Source organism: Lissotriton vulgaris, chromosome 2_2, assembly GCF_964263255.1.
Source record: "Lissotriton vulgaris chromosome 2_2, aLisVul1.2, whole genome shotgun sequence".
NCBI lineage: Eukaryota > Metazoa > Chordata > Amphibia > Caudata > Salamandridae > Lissotriton > Lissotriton vulgaris.
Genome location: NC_141688.1, coordinates 225416718 through 225431225, shown reverse-complemented (window position 1 = coordinate 225431225; position 14508 = coordinate 225416718). Strand labels below are relative to the sequence as shown.

The 14508-nt window shown below is 45.1% G+C and overlaps 1 protein-coding gene across 1 annotated transcript in view; it reads right to left on the bottom strand.

The window, feature by feature from the left end:
- Positions 1–12066, bottom strand: part of LOC147729277 (catalase-like) — a 94888-nt gene extending 82822 nt beyond the window's left edge. The window contains exon 1 of the mRNA XM_086959592.1: positions 11957–12066. Coding sequence (XP_086815718.1) covers positions 11957–11989 — 33 coding nt within the window. The 5' untranslated portion in view covers positions 11990–12066. The remainder of the gene's footprint in view (positions 1–11956) is intronic.
- Between the last annotated feature and the right edge of the window lie 2442 nt (positions 12067–14508).

Here is a 14508-nt window from a genome sequence, read left to right as displayed (position 1 = left end):
TGTATCTCCATTGTCCATCAATCACAAGAGATGTATCTCCACTGTCAATCTATCACAGGAGGTGTATCTTCTCTGTCCACCATTCACGGGAGGTGTATCTCCACTGTCTAGCTATCAGGAAAGGTGCATCTCTTCTTTCCACCTTTCACAAGAGATGTATCTCCACTATCCACCTATCACAGGAGGTGTATCTCTTCTGTCCACCAATCGTGGGAGGTGTTACTCCACTGTCCAGCTATCACGGATGGTGTTCCTCCAGATGGTAGTATGCTTTAAACACATGGCAGTGCACATTATGCTCCTAGCGAATCCCACTCTGCTCTCCTCGTGTCCTTCTGCCTGTGGCTAGTTCGGGTTATTTAAGTCATGGCGGCAGGATTCGTAAAACAAGCTTCACATTGCGAAGCACTAGTCTGCTTACCTATCACCAGGGACCAACTGAGGTGAAGCCACCGGCCACCTCAAAAGGACAATAGTTTGAAAGTAGAAATATTTGTATAAAAGGGTGAGGCATGGAGTCAAGAGAAGGTTGGGTCGAAAAACAATCTCGCCTTCTCACAAATGTCTTTTGTTAGCTCAGTTGGATGAGGACCAATTGGATGGCGGTGCCAAAGAGGGAATGGGTGGGACCCAAGTAGGTGCATAGCTCTGCCAAATGGCCTCTACTCTGCCACAGAGGGGGTGCTGCTTATGAGTGAGGGAGGGAGGGAGGGGGGGGGCAGAGGGGGGTAAACGTGGCTTGAGACCCATAAGAAGGAATGTTTTCCTGGTGAAGACACAGAGGCTGGAATGTAACTAAGTAGGAATCTTATCAATTACACATCTGGCAGGGTCATGCGGAGCCCCTGACTCTTTCCAGATGAACACGTCTCAGCAGACACCAGAACAGCCCGTTTCTCGCACACAGAACATGGGCAGAGGTGGGCACTCGCTCACAATTCGACTTCATGTTTTACATTCCATTTGCTCCCAGAATTCTGTAGTCGGGTGTCACTAACAATTAAGTGTTATTACGCAACTTACTTAACGGTTATCATTTTATCACCCCTAGAAGGACGAAAACCTGGCCTGCCCCCAATAAAATCTGAACCTGTGACACCCAAGCGTTACACTGATGTACACCGTAGGGACACAGCCCGCTGAGCTAAATAACCGGCCATATCTGCCGATTAAATGTATCACTACTAAAAGAGACGGCTAGGTTACAATGATAGGTGGAGTTATGGCCGATTTCAGCAGGCGTCGCTCGCTTTCCTATGCAGACAAAATAGCCCAGGGGGTTAACGTGTCGGCTGCACAGCGCTGCAACTCACAGGTCGGAATGCTTGCAAGAGAGCCTAGTGAGTTCTAGAATTCGTTGCAGAGTTCAAGGTGCTCTTATCGGTCACATGATAAAGTATGTTACAGTAGCTCAGTCGGTTATGTGGCAGCTGCAAAAACTGGCAGTAAATACTCAGGGCGTACGAACAGAATCCCTGCAGGACCACCCAAGCGATCATTCTTCTGTGGATAGTAAAATGAAAGTGATAACGTTTGGTAGTAATTAATGTTGATTTTCAAGCGCCAAAAAACATGTTATTTTGTGTTATCTGCATGGTCATTGCTATTAAAATTATTCTCCTAGAAAGACGGTACTTTACAGATCCTGTGCATTCAGGACACACTTTATTTCCCTCGACAAACCAAGTAGCGTTGACTTGAACCACATCTCGTGGTCAATCTGTGCACATTATGGCAATGGATATTCAATTCATCTATCTGACACCCCAGAGAGGGCTCAGGGCCAGGGGCGCCGTGAACCCCCTCCTTTAGAAGCGACAGCGGGGGTGGGGTGCTTGGTGAGCCTCTTCTGTCTACAGATAGGCAGACAAACTCCTAGTTAACGTGAAAAGGTGGGTGGGTGCGTGTCACTGGATGGATAGATAAATGGATGGATGGATCGGTGGATGAGTGAAAGAATTCATGGATGGGTAGATAGCTGAAAGGGTAGATGGTTGAGTAAAAGGTGGTTAGATGAGTAGATGGATGGATGGTTAGGTTTATGGATGGATGAGTGAATCGTTGAGTGACTAGGTGGATGGATGAGTGCAAGGGCGAATGGATAGCTGAGTGGATAGACAGATGGGCAAAAGAGTGCATGGATGAATGGCTTCAAGGGTGGATGGATGAGTGCAAGGATGGATGACTGAGTGAAAGGGTGGATGGTGGGTTGAGGGAAAGGGTTGATGGATGGACGAAAGTTTGCATGGCTGGATGAATGAGCGAAATGATGGATATAAGAATGGATGAGTGAATAGATGGATGGATTTATGTATAGATAGGTAGGTTTGGAGATGGATGAAACTCGGCAGACAAAGGCTTATGATTAATTGTGAAAAGGTGAGTTGATGAGTGAGTGAGTTAGTGAGTGAGTGAAAGGTAGGAGGGTTGTGTGAGTGAAAGGGTGGATAGATGGGTGAGTGAAAGGCTGGATGGATAGATGAATAGAAGAATGAGTGATAGGATGGGTGTAAGGATAGACGAGTGAAAATAATGGGTATATGAATGAAAGGGTGGTAGATGAATTTAAGAGTGAAAAAGTTGATGGATGGATGATAGGTTTGGAGATGGATGAGAGGTCTTTCACCATTTTGTTGAATGGCGAAAGACTGTAGGATGGATGAAAGAATAAGTGGATGATAGGTATTAAAGGTGAAATGGTGATTATAAACGATTGGATGGAAGAGACCAGAGAGTTCTTATGGAGAGTGTTGAGATGACTTGCTTTGCTTTATTAGTGCCATAAGCGCTTTGGTTCAAAGTGGGAGGTGTATCTTTTTTTTGGCTGCTCCCTTGCTCAGGGCCATCTATCCTCTTGTTCACAATTTACTATTAGCATTATAACCCACTACAAATTACTTTACCAGCAGTCGAGACCTAAACAGCAGGAGAGGGCCTGAAATTACCTGTATAGCCTGAGGCAGAAGGGCTATAAGACAGTTAGACTTTAAGTGTAGAATGTTCTTTATTAAAACGTGAGAAACAGAAAGACAAACATTGACAAAATGGAGCAGACCAGCTATATCTGCCGTTGTAGGCCCTGAGCCACTCCTTCCTCGTCATTGGAGCTCTCAACATTCCAAAATTCGAACCCCAATTAAAATGTAAACCCTGCCAGGACTTATAGGACAAAGTCAAATGGGCAAAGGACCTGCTGATTGTTGTAAACCCACAAGATGGCCGCAGGGAAGCAGCCTCTGAAAATTAGTCAATAGGTGTATTGAATTATTGGCGCTGTAGGAGAGCTGAGCTCCTGACCCAAGAGATGCTCGGACTGCTGTGGTATAGCACTTCATCTTATGTGGGTAATCCAGTGCAGTGGGGTGGTCGAATTCAACACCAAAACAAACCCAGGGTTTGATTCACTAAGCTTTTTGTGGTCCTAAATGCAAACTACAACTACAAAAAGTGAAATTAGCAGTGGCAATGCCTAAATCCAGAGCATTCGGATTTGTGGAATTTTTTTAACCACAAATTGTACTTACTAGTTAGTGCAGAATATTCAGTAGACTGGTGAACATGTGCACTATAGTAATATTAGTAAATGTAGTAGGGTAAATGAGTGTTCTCAAAGAAAGAACTATTAGAAATGTCAAGGAACACCACAGAGTAATAGCTTTTTGAGTATTTACAAACATTTCCAACTACTTTTCTATAGTATCTCCATACAAAGCTTTAGGCCGGAAAGCGGGTGGAGTAAGCTTACAGTCAGAAAGGGAAGTAAAATCCCTCAAACTCTGCTCCACATTTTATTGAGTTCAGCTGAACCCTTTATCGATTAGTAGATTTTCTCTTTTTCTGAGCATCTGTCTGAAAGCATCAACCATTTGTTTTGGAAAAGAATGTAACTGTTGGCAGGGTGTGGCCATTTTAGCTGGGACACAACCCATGCCAACACAGATGGAGAATTTCAACTAAATTGTTTGCAGATATTCGATGCTAAACAGACTTGCAGTTGCATCTTGGAATAGTTCTCACTGTCCTCAAGTGCTTTCTGCGCAGAATTTATAAACAAAAGCTTCTTATAATGTAGGTGTTGAGTAAGTACTCATATGAAATGTGGTGGTTGCCAGTCGGATGATGTCATGTAGTGAGGACACTAGGACCCTGCAGGGCAGAATTCTCCCAGGCCCACAGACAGGAAGTGTGGGGAGGAGCAGGGCGTTCTAGAGTAGGGAAACATGGGAACAGCATGTGTGTAGATAAGCCTACTTTTCTGTTTACGTTCCCACTGAGTGCATTTGTAACTTTTTGGTTATGGGTGCATTCAGCCAATTAGTAGGTAAAAGAAGCCGTGGTAAAATAAGGGGGACCCAGTTAGGGTAAACAGCTCTCTACAGGTCATTGCAGACCCCGTTTCCAGTCCTAGACTGTTGTGTGATAGTGCAATATGTTGTGTGTTTTAGTCTTGTTTTTCTCCCTTTAAACTACGCAGATTACCCACAATTAATGATTTGTTGGTGAAAAGTTTAGGTTTAGAGTCAGTGTCCATAGTCACCTAGAGTGATGTGGTCTTCCTAACCTTAACCAGATGGTATTTCTATTGGGAATGCGAAGTAGTGTTGCCAAAGCACGAGCTTAGAGCGCCACAGTAGGGAGTACCTGGGTGCAAAGACAGTACGACTTATTCTTAATAGGGTCCTGTGTACATCACGTGCCAGGCTTGTCAGAATCTTATTTTTATGAACATTCATTCATTTCTAAGGGAGAATATAAATAGAAGGAACTTCTGCAAGAGGTGAGACAGAAACAATGATTCAGGATGCTCCCACGGCCGCGTCCGGCAACAGTACCAGACGCTGGTGAGTTGTACTTAACCGCATCACTGCGGCGGTTATTTTTCCGCTACGCGGCTTTTTTCTAAAAGCCGCGTTAGACGAGCTCAGCTAGTCATCCGCACACGCCCCCCCCGTGGCTGATGACTAGCTGAGCTCGTCATCAGCATCGAAGGGGTTAAGTGATACTCAGATTGTAGGATTCTTCGGCCGCTGTATATGGACCCCGGTTTGGAGCTGTCAGTTTACTCAGGCGTCCTCAACATTTGGTAACGCACAAGCCTTCTATACAGGAAGTGTTAAACCCAACACAGCTGAAAGATGAGGCTGTCAAGGTTAGGAGGAACAAACCCATCCTCTGCGAAAATGTTGAAATGTTCTGTCGTGTTTGCAGTTTCCTGCACCGTAAACTAATCGGTGTTAACACCTCGTTGCAACACTAGAGCGTAACCTCAAAAATACAAGAAATGTTACCAGGAGGAGAGGAATGACTGGATGCACAGCCACAGAGCAGGTACAATAAACAAAATACGGAAGGACATAAAACACTGTTATTATCCAGTACAAAGTACTAGCTACTTTCCAAAGGATATCATGAAATGCTGCAAAGCTGATAACTTTCCTAGGGAAAAAGCGACAGACTACGTATTCGAGACCCGTCTTGGGGTACACATCGTTCAATGACTCTGAAACGTGTCACGCTCAGTGTGGATGCACTACAATACATCTCTTAATCAAAGTGTTACTCCTGCTGAAGCCACACACACCTCTAGCTCACACCGAAATATGTCAGCAAACCTCCACCTCCTTCAACAAGGGACATTCATACCAACATTGAAGGAATTAAACTTCTTGTATCTGTAGAAAGGGCTCTTATATTAATAGGTGAAGAAAGTTCATGTGTCAGACAATTGATGGGTGTACCACACTTGCTGATCAAGAGTTCCACTCACAGACAATACACACTGACACTCAATCCAACGAGGACCCTAACTGTGGCGCACTGAATGCAGAAGACACAGAAATGAACACCCTCTCACTTGGGACATACAGAGCAGGCAGTTAACTAGGGGCCTTATTTAGATCTCTTGGACGGGTTACTCGTCACAATGGTGACGGACATCCCGTCCTCTGAAATATAAGTCACACAGGATTTAATAGAATTTATATCTCACCGCTGTGACAGAGTAATTCATCTGCCGTGATATAAATCAGTCCCTAAGTCCTCACAACGAGAAAACACCTCATAACAACGTCTGAAAAGGAGGCTATTGGTTCAAGACCAGCTCAGTAACTTTCCCACCAGTCGCCTATTCAGAGGGTCTCAGTGTCTTCAGTGTATGGCTTGGTATAAGGGTTTCCCTTGTTTACTTCTGCGTTCATTTTCTCACTCCCTCTTAGCTTCCTTTTTTAATACAATGTAGCAAATTCCATAATCCATAAAAATAAATAACTGTTGCAGCAGTAGAGAAACAAACCTAAGAGAGCGGAGGTCTGGACAGGCCTTTTATTCTACCGGCATTTCCCCGGCAGGCTGGGGTCACTGAAGGCCATTTTTTAAAGTCCAAAGCCGCTGCCAGGGCATTTAAACTGTAGAAGGATCGGGGGTGCTACAAGAGAGACAGAAAAAAGGGAGGAAGAAAGATGTAGGAGAGAAAGTTCAGAGAGGATTAAGAGAGATCTGAGGGAAGGAGAGATAGGAGACACAGAACGAGTAGAGGACTACTATCCTAAGCTAGTCTGAATATTTTCTCCTGGGCTGCTTTTTGTCCACTAGTCCTGCCCTGAGTATATCCATAATCTGACAAATAGTGCTTAAAAATATCAAAACAGGTGGTATTAAATGATTTATAAATTATTAGTTTGATACAACATGTAGCATTTAGGAATTGTGTAACAATCCGGATGAGTGCGGTATGGGCGCCACATACCATAAAGTACATTTGTCCTTACACTGCACATTTCCAGGGCCATCTTTGTCAACTAGAATATAATGAGCCTTAGATGGTGAACTGTATGATTTGTAAAAAGTTCCGGCATTTGACTTCATTTTTGTTAAGACAGCTTCCACTATTCAGAAGCCAATAATAACACCTCAACTTTGCACCAGGAGGGGGTTGTTGCTGCCTCCCCACTGGAAATGATCACTTGGTTGTCAAGATGGACACTGCGTGATGGTACTGCATAACCACTGCAGGATGCCAGGCCATGCTTCACACTGGCATGAAAGATACCCTGCTGGTGGTAAACCAGGCCGTGTGCCCTGCCCTGTGTCGAGCCCCCCACGAGGGGTCAGTCAGTAGTGCAGTCGGCCTCTGGAATTACCAGTTTAGCTTTACATGAGGAAATAAGGTGCAGAAATGGCATACCCACTTTAATGAAGTTGGAGGTACGGATGTAAAACAAGGTTTTACCCTCAGCGGTAAACTAGATTGCCATATTTTAAATTTAACAAAGAAAATATTATATACGTGTGGTAAAGTGCTTGCCACACATTTAACACATTTTTTGTACTTACAACGCTCCCTAAATGAGCCATGAAATGCCTCTCAATGGTGGAAAAAACATCTCACATTACTGCCATGACAACCACACAATCAAAGTGCAGGCTGATCAGTTATTTAATGAAATGCATTCAACTATATGAATGTTTACGTGAATCATAGATGAACGTGTAATGCTAAACCAAATGGATATAACATGAGGAGCAAAGTCCTTCGTTCACATTTAGGCCAAATGCCCTATTTGTAGGACTGTTGCAAAGTCATCCTGTGCCCTGGGCACCCCCCCATCTTTTTGCTGACTGGAACTGGTGGTAACTGACTGACTGACCCTGGGCTCTGTTTAACAAGGCCCAGGGCTAGTGCCAAGCCAAAAGGAACACATTAGAACACAGTTAAGACACCCACCCTACACTAGGGTACACTTTAGTATGGTGGGGTACCCCTGTAGTTGGCATGACCTACCACCTAAGCCCCTAATATGTAATAGGGCAGGGGATTGAAACTACCTATAAGTGTCCAGTATCCTGGTGCATGGCAGTTTAGAGGCCAGCAGATTCTCTGCACCAGCATGTGTGCAGTGCTGAAGCCGGAGGTCAGTTTAAAAGCTGCACTGGTGGCCAGGACAGTTTTTTAAACTTTAAATTGTGCCCAAACTCGACTTTGGGAGTAGGGGCCCTTAAAAATTAAAAACCTACCATGTTTTTGCATATTAGGGACCCCCAGGGTCGCCCCTAGATATCCCAGGGGTGGGGGGTCAGTTATCTATAAGGAGCGCCCTTATAAAATGAGATTTTAGAAGCCTGGGTAAAGTGAAATTTCACATTTCACTCCCCACATTGTCTTAAAGAGGTGCTCAAATTCGACTTTGATGCTGTAATAATTGGGTACGGGTGATCTGCAATATTTCTGCAGATTCAGAACCCCTGAAGTCTCCCCTAGTTGCACAGGGTGTGGGGGTCCGGTAGAAATTAGGGAAATACTTATAAAATATGGTTTTATAAGCCCTGGTGCTACAAAAGTGGCGCAGGCCATTTTCCCCATTGCAAACCCCATGGCCCATAGGTTAACATGGTAGTAAGTGATTGATTAATAAATATTGATAGGAGAGGACTAGCCGGACCATTCAAAGACTTCCCAGAATGGTCGTATTAAATCCAACGATATTATACTGTTGAATTTCTCCTAAAGTGTACATACAAAGTCCAAATTCAGCCTTTCAGTGGTCTGCCCTGATTGGTCAGAGTTAAGTGGATTAGCCAGGCTGCTGGGAGGGAAGTGATCTGTTCTATAGGAATTCCAGGCCAGGAGGTGGCGTCGTAAACTACGCTCTTCAAAGGCAAGAGGGAAGGCCTGGGTTTTAGTCCACTTTGACAGTAGTGACCCAGAGTCAGGACTAGGCTTAAGAAAGGCATTTGCAGATGTTACTGGGATAGTCCATGGAAATGAGATATCTCAGGGGGGTGTGTTTAGCCAGCTCTTACCTCCTTGCTGGAAAATCAGCCATTATGGATTTGGAAGGATGATGCACTCTGGGACAAAACTAATGCCACACTCCACCGGATGTGGTCATAACTAGGAGGAGTTGCCCTGCTCTCATTGGTCAGCAGTGACCTGGTGCTTGACCCAGAGAATTTTGAATAAGTATCTGAGAGGGGCAGAGCCCTCCAGATCTGCTGCTTGAAACTGAATGTAGCAAGAAGTGCCCTGCTGAAGATTTTGCTGTGCGCAAGGAACTCTAAGGCATGACCTAAGAATACTGCACCCTCTGAAACTACAGCCCTGTGGATTACCTTGCTGCCAAAAGACTCAAGAGTGGAAACTCCCTGCAAGCTACAGGTTAACAGAGCTCACCTAAACAGCCCCTCAAAGAATTCAAAGCCTGGAGTACCAGTGGATTTGTTCAAGTGGATTGCGGAATTGAAGTTTCACACTTTCAAGGACCCTCTTGGAGATTCCAGAACATTGGAGTGTGTGTTGGATACTTTGGTACCTGCAAGCAGAACGCCAGGAATGTGTTCTAACTGGACCCCGCTTGCTGAAGGAGGCGGCCCACTACAGTGGTGAGAATTCTTCAGAACAATTTATAAAGGTGTGTCCCTGACAGAAAACGAAATTACTTAAAGGGGCACTGTTGGTTTCTAAGCACTAGAAAGTGACTAATCTTTAAAAATTCATATCTCTGGTTCCCTACAGTGGATTATTTTCGTTTTGGTGTCATTTAAAAAGATAAAAATATTACCTATAAATTGGTGTTGGATTTTTATTTTGTGTGGTGTCTTAATTATTTACTGAAATGGTGTTTTTAAATGCTTTACATACCTGTCTGAAGTTAAGCCTGTCTGCTCGCAGCCACGTTACCAAGGGTTGAGCAAAGAAATACTTTTCTAAGATCTATGCTGAGTCCTAACATGTGTTAGTGGCCTTATTGCCAGTGGCAGACCTACATTTGCCCCTACCAATAACCCACTTACCAACAAGGACATACAGTGACCTTCATACAATTCTATATAATTGCATCAATTTTAGACTTTCAAGTCCCTTGAGCAAGATACAATGCTACTGAACACGTTCTATAGGGTTCGGAACATTTTGACTTCTGAGGCCCCCCTCTGAATCATAACTGGAATCTGGGCACCCCACTGAGTCATTACTGTAAGTCAGGGACCTCCAGCTTGAACAATTTCTATAATTTCAGCCTCAAAATACACAAAATTGAAGAAACCAAGTATACTTCAAATAAATAGATGTAGTAACTTTCAAACAAATAAATATACAAATATTTAATGTAATTATAGTTACAGGTGGAAAAATTAAAATTTTACTGGCAAGGTTAAAGCTTTTCTAAATTTGGTTTTCAAGTCTTGAAGAGGAGGGAATTTGCTAAATTCTAGCATATCAGTTTATGTTTTTTTGCTCCTGGCGCAGGCCAATGCTTCAGTGGAGGCCTCTCTTTAACTATTCTATATTCTCTTCACTGTACTTGTTCTGCTCCAGGGAGGCACGCTGTGGATGCCAACTTAACATTTAGCCTCTAATTTTAAATTCCTAAACTTTTAAATGTTCTCCTTCTTATTCCGTAGACTGTTTTGTCTTTATAACAGTCATTCCCACTCTGGTATCTACTTCCCAAACATTGGAAATGCCTCTTTATTAAGGTCAACCTAGGATTTTTCATCTAGACGACAATATTATTTTTCATAAGGCCCCCTTACAATGAGCGATGGACGAGCGTGCACCCCAGAAATATGAAACGGATAGTAAAACATCTTGATGCAGGTAACACGTCATTGGAGACGATAGGCAACATCTGCCCAATAGAATCCATCACTTGAAAATATATCAGTCAATTCCAGCCTCTCCACCACTCTCACTGCTGAGTGATAGGAAAAAGAATGAGACAAATGTAAATATAGTATACTTTAGCGCACAGCTGCCCCAGCAATGGTGCGTCCCGGCGCTGTGGAACCCTTCCTGGCTCTCTATGTGAGATGCCCCCAAGCAAGCTATTGCCCAGAGTTACAGCGTGGGACCCATGGTTAGAGTAGGCGCTGAGGCGAGAATTATCGAATCCGCGGACATTGAGCCCAAGACCCTGCCACGTCGGGACTTGAACCCTGGTCCCAGGCCTGATCTCTGCTTCAGAGTCTGCCGCTCTAACCAGTGAGCCACACTTCTCCACAGACTACCTTGAATCCAGAGCCTGGGAGGCAGTCCTGTTCTAGCCATATGTGGCACAGCAGTATACAAGTAGGTTTAGGGCAGGATGGATGTCTTAAGATGTGGCTGGGCTGAGGGACCCTCCGCCCACGCTGCCCCAACAGCAGGCAAGTACGACCGTGTGGCAAGCAGACCCTTTTCAGGCTACACGATGTGTTGCAGCGAGTCATACTCCAGTGTATTGCAACAGACCGCATGACAGCTCACATGCATGTGGTGCCGCCTTTCCTCTGCGTGCGTGCGCGGCCCTTCAGTGCTTTTGGCGCCGGCCTCTCTACTCACCGCAGGGATCCTGGACTGAGGCACCGAGAGCGGCCCGGATTGAGACTGTTTAATGTGTGAGGCTCGCACCGGAGATGATCCAATATCACATTCCCTTAGTCCCGGGGCGTCGCTACCAACAGTGCACCAGGTGCATTGGCACCGGGGCCCAGGGTTTTAAGAGTGCCACTGGACCCCAATAGAGGTAGTTTTTTCGTAGCAAACAAGGGGGTTGGGGTCTGATTTCTTTGCTTGCATTAGGGACGCCACTGCCCTATTTCAAGTGTGAGCAGCACGCCAAGCCCAATATTTTTTGCTTTAGTTGCTCTACTTTTAACCGGCTCATCCGGTCATTAATTGCAGAGTTACAAACTGTAAGTAAAAACATCACTCTGAGTGAGTCTATAGCACTTAACAAGGGAACCCTGACACACCCACCCAGGGAGCATCTATGCAGAGCAGGCGAGCCGAGGGTAGGGGTGATGAGGGGTCCTGAGCCCAAGCACGCGCAGCAGTACACCTGTGGCTCAGCGCGAGCGTAGTTTCGCAGCGTTCCTTGGCAGCGCGCGCGGGTCTCGCGGAGCGCCCCGGGGCGCGTCAGGCACGAGGAGGTGGCCACGCTGCGTCCCGAGGGGCGCGCGGGGAGCGCGTGCTACTCACCCCAGAGGCGTTCTGGCACGTCTTCACCGACATGGCGCAGCAAACTAGGTTCTGTCACAGCGTTTTGCAACGACCCCGGATCCCACCACAAAAAGTTGTTTATCTGCGGTGGAAGCGGATCTCAAGCAGCCCGTTATATACTGGGGCTTGCTCCACCCTCGCCCGGCCCTGCCTCCTGCTGAGGCGCGGCTACACCCAGCTACACTCTTTGGCAAGTCCTTCTTGGCGCATGACCACTGCCACGGGGGACGCGGGTTCGAACCAGGACGGAAAACCTGCTCTGGCCTGACACCCACCTATAAACATTGGCCTTCCTACCCTCTGCTGACAAACGGGATTTTCATTCTCACCTTAAAAAATGTCATTTTTGGAACCGTACTGATGGTGGGTAACAGAACAACGACCCGGGTGCATTTGACTGATAACTGAAAACCTTTACAAGGCAGCATTGCAAACGCTATACCGGGTTCCGCGGTTCTTTAGGTCAGCTGATACCGATGTCCCAAAAATTATCAAATGTTCAGGACTGGAGAATCCAGTGTATTCTTTCTGCTTCTTTGCTAATATCATGATCGATGAGAAAATTCCGCCTTGCAGCTAATATTCAATAAAGTTGCTTTTACAGGTGAGAAGTACTTGACCCTTCGTCTTTTATTTGTAAGCATTTTTTTTTTAGTCATATGGTGCTTAAACTCTTTATGTGGGGTCAGACAACTGAAGTACACCCATATACCCAGTTGAGACCTGGGTGATTAATGTATGTAACAAGTACAATGTCTCAACAGATAATATTCGACAGGCTAACATAGCATGCACATATAGTTGCAAAAAGGAAAAACAGGGAGACTCATAGGGGCAGATTTATGATGCCCTTGCGCCGCAATTGCGTCATTTTTTTTGACGCAACTGCGGCGCAAACAATGCACCCTATTTACAACGTGACGCATCTAGGAGATGCGCCACGTTGTAAACCCCTGCGCCATAAGGAGGCGTTCCTGCGCAGGGGGGGGCGTTCCTGCGCAGGAACGCCTCCTGAAAGTGGCTGAGTGAAATCTATGAGATTTCACTCAGTCACTTTCAGGCCAATGCTGCGTCAAAACCCTGCGCCTGCTTGAAGCAGGCGTAGGTCTTGATGCAGCATTGAGTAGATGCGGCACCCCCGAGCCTTGCTGGAGCTGCGTGGCGCTTGCGACGCAACTCCAGCAATGCGCCACATTTCCGGCACAGATGCGTCACGCATCTGTGCTGTTTTTGCACCATGGTGCGCCGCATTATAAATGCGGCGCACCATGGGTGGCGGAGCTGTGGTGCACTGTGGCGCATGTTAACTGGCGCATCCCTGGGGATGCGCCAGTTAACATAAATCTGCCCCATAGGGTTTACAGGATATGTTAGAAGCATTCTGTATTTAGAAAACCAAAGCATCACCACTGATTACACACACTGGTTGTACGTGCAAACCGAAAAAACTTGTGCACTTAAATTCTCGTGAAACACAAAGTGAATGGCGCAAGTGACAAGTAACACAGCAAAGAATAGAGTAGAATAGACAATAGTGACAGTATTTACAAGGTACTTGTAGGTTCACAAGAGGTTATTTACAGAAATTAATTTACAAGGGATTAACAATTTTGTGTACCAGAGATTTGCGCCAAGAGTTGCGATGGGAGGTCACTAATAGTTTTATCCCGGGTTTTGCGTTTCTTTAGGTCAGCTGATACCTTATGTCCCAAAAATGAGCAAATGTTTAGGACTGGAGAATCTAGTATATTCTTTCTGCTTGTTTGCTAATATTATGCACAATGAGAAAGTCTTTTTTTCGAAATTCCACTTTACAGCTGATATATACTAAAGTTGCTTTCATGGGTGAGAAGTACTTCACCCTCAGTCTTTTATCTGTAAGCATATTATAATTTGTTACATGGTGCTTAAACTCTTTTAGTGCCCTCCCTTCCCAGTGCTAAGCTGTTTTTAAGTTTAGCTTTTCAGACCTTGTATATATTTTAGTATACTTCTTTGTGGGCTTAAACCACCCGGCTGATTTTCATTTGTTTGTTTCAGTGTCCTTTAAAAATCCTTGCTTGATAGTGGTCAGTCCTGTGTGTTTGTCCCTCCTTCAGCTCTACTCCCACAGAGCAGTGACTGTGGGGGATATTGTCAACAAAATGCATACATATCGCTAAGAGCATGTAGCGTATTTTTTTTTATCGCCGTCTATTGCTGGTTCACATCGCATCATTAGCAGCCTGTTATCAAGGTGCCGCTAAGATGAGATGTGAAAGCCAGCTATAGCGGGTTTTAGCAGGAGAAATTGTGCAATAAACCCAGTTCGATAAAAAAAGTTTGCTAATAGGCAAGCGTGGTCGTAACCTGACTATCCACATCCCATGTAATGTATGGTTAAGTCATGTTTCATTTAGGCATTCGGGAAATGCGATAAACGCGCTTAGCGCACATTTTTTTATTGCGTCGCTGAATTTGGAAATAGAGCGATGTTGTGTCAGCGACCGCTTTCATGGACTCTAAGTCAGGAACGGCTACCTTGCATGTCA